Raw genomic sequence first — 5,581 nt, 5'->3', positions numbered from 1 at the left:
AAGCAGGCATTTGGACCAAAGCACTGTGAGGCAAGGGAGGGGGAGACTCAAAATGTTTCTAAACTTAACGCATTTTTGCCCCGTTTGTGTTGTTTTACTACTTACACAATTATTTAAAGTATAAAACATTGTTATTTACGATACACAGCGTGGTTTTTAATCATATTTTTAGGGGGGACAACCCTCAAATAGGGGGGTCCTGTCCCCCCTGACCCCCCTGGGATTTCCGCCTATGATTGTGCATTCCGCTCACAGTATATCGGTGGAACATACCAACTATACAAAATGTGTGGGGGAAACCTAAACTGAACCATTCACAACATATACTACAGGCAGGGTAGGGGTTGAACGACTTTTGATTATTTTCCTGTTGCGCCACCTATAGGACCAGCGACTAGTCGACGTCAAGCTTAAAGCGTCATGGCAGAGCATTGAAGTCGATTAATCTGTGCAATCCCTAAAGCAGGGCGGCACTGAAATTGAGTGTGTGAGTTTGTTTACAGAATGCTGTTGTCACTGCTGCAAACCCCCATATACAAATAATTATTCGAAAAATATAATTTACCTGCAGCCAGTAGGCCCCTCCCAAGTGTAGGCCCCTGGGCTTCAGCCCGTTGAAGCCTGTGCATTAATGCGCCCCTGTTCGGGACAGACAGTTTAGAGGGAATAGCCCATTATACAGCATTAACACATTTGTAAAGAAAGCAGATGGAGTATCTTATTAGGCTCATCATCATAAAAATTATATTTAATGCATAACCAAAGGCAAACTATTGTATGCTGCGCCATTAGGAAGAAAATAAAACACTCACTAGTAAAAACTAGCGCAAAAGCTAGCGAAGAGTGACAGTCTCAATGTTCTGCAACACAAATGTTATGAATGATTAGTCCGGGAAGCAGTGTGTACTTAAAGTGTAAAAACAAGGTAAAAGGATGTGCTTTAAAACTGTTCACTACAGGAGGCTAGTGGATTGCAGCAGATAAGTGGTCCAGATGTTTGGTACGTAAACCAAAAAGCAGATATTTTGGGGTCTAAAGCAATGTTGGATCCCATTGACTTTCACTGTATGACCAAAAAACCTAAATATCATCATTTTGGGGTGAACAATTCCTTTAATATAATTTTGGATCATTTTTACTTCAGTAAGTACACTTGCACAGGCTGCAAAATAAACCTCTGGTGACTTAAAATGTTAATTGCTACTATGCAGAAGAAGACTACTTGCACAGCGAGTGGTTGATCAAACCCAGCGGTTGTCATGGAAACACCGACTCGAAGCATTTAAAATAGGAAGATGCTAAATGAAGATTGTCAGAGTAGCGACGCTTTAGTTTCAAACACCACTCCCCCCGCGGAAACATTTACGGCAAGCTGCTCCATCCAGCCAAATGTGATTGCACCAGTGCCACAGACGACCCTGAAAGTAAATGTTTAGCAGCTTTTAAATGTCACATCTCAGTTAGTCATGTTTGTCATTTTTGTATAATGCAGAGTCCTTTTGCGGCTACTACCGCGTGTCTTCTGGGAAGACTTCTGTAACGTGTCAGGGAAATGATAATAGGCTCGAGAACATCAATGTCTCAGAGTAAACGTTGCCGCATGAAGCCTTGAAAACAAGTCTTCGGGGAAGTTCAGTAGATACTGAAACTTTAAATTAAAAGCTCAGTGTGTGTGTATTCTGAGGGTGTGATCCCAGGATAAGAGGGTGTTTCTGGATGACTAATCTGGAGAGGAACAGTGCTGGCGGTGTGGTGTAATTGGAGGTGCCCCTCTTTTGAGGAGGTTAACACACTTTGATTAAGCTCTGATTAGCTTCTCATTCAGCTAAACATCAACTGCCACTGCCTCGCTCTTTAATATGTTTACTACTTACACACTGACTCTCTCGCATGCACAGACACACACACACACAGCCTTTTAGAAACCATATTGTGCTTTTAAATAACCCAGGATTTTCTTCTCTGTACCCAGAACAAAAGATCTACAAGGGCTGGACAAAATAATGTAAACACCTCGGAAATACTTTTAATATTTGATTTCTTTATTAAGGTGTTTTATCACCGTTTGCCTTTAATACAGGTTCAAACCTTCTTAGAATAGATTACACACCTTCTAAATTGTCTCCAGTTAAATGTTGTCTGCCAGAACATCTGCCAGTTGCTTTAGAGAATTTGGAGGAGGGAATCTGCATCTCACTCTCCAACACTATCCATGGTGGTTTGATTGGTATTCAAGTCAGGTGATTTGTCTGGCCAGGGCAGATGTTGATGTTCATTTTGGTGCTCCAACTGTCATGGTTTTATGATCATGGGAATATCTTTTGGTATTTTAGCACTGGTGTCTGTGATTACCACTTTAGAAATTGCAACTTTTTCTTGAACGTCGGTGTAACAAACGTTCGTAGTTCGGGAAGAAGGAGGCGGGAACCGGCAAACACTTAAACAAAACTTTAATAAAATAAGCACAAAATAGCGCGACAGCCCCTCGCGGACGACTGTCGCGCACAAACGAAACCAAAACACAAAATAAAATCCAGGCCTGGTCCTCTCTCGTCCAACACTGTAATCACTCCTCCTTTATCCTTCCGGAGCTCCTCCGTGAGACTCGAGACCGGTGAGTGGTGCAGGTGTCCCTCATTAGCAATCACTCCACCGGCCTCGCTCCGTTCCCACGGCTCTCGGCCCCGCCCCCACTCGTCACAGTCGGCTTTGTAAAATTCTTTGTGGTTGGTTTTTGTGGAAACACGGCCTTCAAGGTTTGTCGGCACTTTGCTGCAGTAGTTTTGTGTTATTTAGACACAGTCCTTCTTAGTGATCAATGGTCCCTTTCATTCGCTCTCGGTTTTTGTCCACAACCACCTTGTTGATGAAGTCTAGCCATGCTTTCTCTATGCGGTCATAATCGTAAAGACTGTTGATCTTAAAACACCGACAATTGTTTTGGGAGTCTGAAACAGCTTGCCAAAGCATACTTTCCAGGTTTTCCAGGTTCCAAGTTTACATAAAAGAGATTACATGGTTCCTGTAGGTAGGTGCTCTGAGGCTCCAACTTCTTTGACGTGGAAATCTTCTCCAGTTAATTTCTTCTATTCAGTTTGAGGTCAGATGTGAGTAAAAACATGAACACACTGGAGAACTGCTTTATAGTAGAAATTGAAGTAGTAATTGAAAGCAACACTGACACTGTTCTTCCATGTTTAATACTGTAAAGCTGCTTGCTTTTAAGCCATCTATTGTATAAGGTGCTATATAAATAAACATGGCGTGACTTGACTGGAGAACAGAATTGCAGAGCTTGTGCAATCATATCCACATCACTATGATCAGATGCTTTCTTAACTGCTGTTTTCTCAACGCTGCCATATTTGTTGCGTGTTTATTTTGTTATTAACAGTAAAGTGCGCAGCACTTATTCATTTAAATGCTGCTTCCAGCAGTGTGGGAGGTGGCGAAATTTTCGCTAACCAAAGAATGAAAAAGAACTTTACCAAGAGTATATTGGGGCCTTAAGAGTGAAGTTTTCCATTTGCAATGTTATTTATCACTATTTGCAATCTTTTAAATACATTCTGTAAAATCTTCTTCTCATAAGCAGCTCATCAAATGCTAGATTTGATGTTTGAAAATTTTAAAGAGATTTGTTAAGTTTCCATGGAATTAGAAAATAAAATATACAACTGTCAATGCAATTCCATAGACTTGTTAAATGTTAAGCATCGGTATTCATTTTACAACCAGATGTTAGTTTAAGAATGTGACTTAGCCTTCAATAAGTTATGGTTGCATCGTCCGATCAGAGTTCTTCGCCACAATCTAAAAAAGAAGGCTGAAGATGGAATTTCCTGACTCTTGGATGCAATAAAGATTGCATTTGTCAGCAGTGCATAAGTGGATGTGATTTTACATATGCATGCTAAATTCAGCAAATTCTCTGGGAGTACTGGGCAAAGGATATTGACGAGCTGCAGTATTTATGCAGATGGTTTATTTTATTTCCCATCATAAAATAAACAGTTTTTTTCCCCCCAGTTGCACGATATTTATGGCTTCATGACTAATCATTAAAATCACCTTATAATGTGATTCCGCAGGTTATCAAATTTTGAGCACTGTTTTATCTAAGGGACAAAGCAGCTGATTCAGCATGTTTTATAAGCATTTAAGTAGCGATTATTGTTTCATTCATTAGTAATGGCTTAATTTAAGATGGCTGTTTGGGATTAGCTGTTAGATCAAAGTTCATGAAAAGCCATTTTTCACCAATGGCTTAATCTTATTATAGAATACCATTGCAGCATACTAATTAAGTTTAATCAATGTAAGCATTATTCAGCTCATTAAGAGAGTGTCACTCATTGTGCTTTTGTTTTTTTACAGTTATCTGTCTTGTTGGACTTGGTTTAGTGGTGTTCTTCTTTAGCTTCCTTCTGTCCATCTTCAGATCAAAATATCATGGATATCCTTACAGGTGAGATCTGTCACTGTTAAAACTCACTCTCGTTGCACTTAAGTATTTGTCCTTGTAATATAACTTTAGCTTAGATATTAATGTATCACTCTGCTTTGACTTTAACAGCAATATTCTAGGTTCAGTTGAAGTTCCGCTCAATGAACCGCATCTGTTGATTATACCTTTGTTGTCCCACAAAAAAAAAAAAATGGGTTTACAGTTACGCACTTGTGGTAAAAGTTTTAAGCACTGAATTAAATGTCGTTAATTAATTTATGAATTGAACAATGTTAAGCTCATAAAAAATGCATGATTCACATGTAGTTGATGTAACTATTTGCAAAGTACTGTTTACATGGAGAATATTTCACTAAGATGAATTACATCAGTAATAAACCACAAGTTCAAAAGACGCTAAATTGCAATTTGGTCAACTTTACAGTTCAAACAATGAACAATTATTAATTATTATGATTAGAATAACTAACTTAACAAATTACAAGCTGCACATTTACACATTTAAACTGTCGCTGATCTCCATAGACATTTTAAGTGCATTACTGTAAATAAATTTTTGTGAGGTTAAAATGTATTGCTATTATTGCTATGGTAATGAACAGTAAAAATTTTGATTAAGCGATTTGCATCGTTTGTTTCATTTGCACAAAAAAATAAGATTCACTAACTGATCAGATTCACTCACTGATTCATTCATTGACTGCTCATTGATTTGTTTAGTGACTCAAATTTCAATCATAAAAACAACCCATTTCTTTAATAAAAAAACTCACTTTTCTTTAGCTGTCAACCTTTGGGGATAACTTTGCTTGTTAAGTAAGTTGAACCAAGGATATGTTGCTATACACTCACCGGCCACTTTATTAGGTACACCTGTTCAATTGCTTGGTAACACAAATTGCTAATCAGCCAATCACATGGCAGCAACTCAAAGCATTTAGGCATCTAGATGTGGTGAAGACGACTTGCTGAAGTGCAAACCGAGCATCAGAATGGGGAAGAAAGGGGATTTAAGTGACTTTGAACGTGGAATGGTTGTTGGTGCCAGACGGGCTGGTCTGAGTATTTCAAAAACTGCGGATCCACTGGCATTTTCACGCACAACCATCTCTA

General features: G+C 38.9%; 1 protein-coding gene across 1 annotated transcript in view; it reads left to right on the top strand.

Moving 5' to 3' along the window:
- tusc3 (tumor suppressor candidate 3) overlaps window positions 1-5,581 on the top strand; it is a 97,129-nt gene that overhangs the window by 90,044 nt on the left and 1,504 nt on the right. The window contains exon 9 of the mRNA XM_016542847.1: window positions 4,378-4,468. Within this exon, the coding sequence (XP_016398333.1) occupies window positions 4,378-4,468 (91 nt within the window). The remainder of the gene's footprint in view (window positions 1-4,377; window positions 4,469-5,581) is intronic.

Source organism: Sinocyclocheilus rhinocerous, unplaced genomic scaffold (assembly GCF_001515625.1).
Source record: "Sinocyclocheilus rhinocerous isolate Xijiao unplaced genomic scaffold, SAMN03320098_v1.1 scaffold3902, whole genome shotgun sequence".
In the NCBI taxonomy this organism is placed as follows: domain Eukaryota; kingdom Metazoa; phylum Chordata; class Actinopteri; order Cypriniformes; family Cyprinidae; genus Sinocyclocheilus; species Sinocyclocheilus rhinocerous.
Note: the sequence above shows the minus strand (reverse complement) of the source record. Positions and strands in the feature narration are given on the sequence as shown.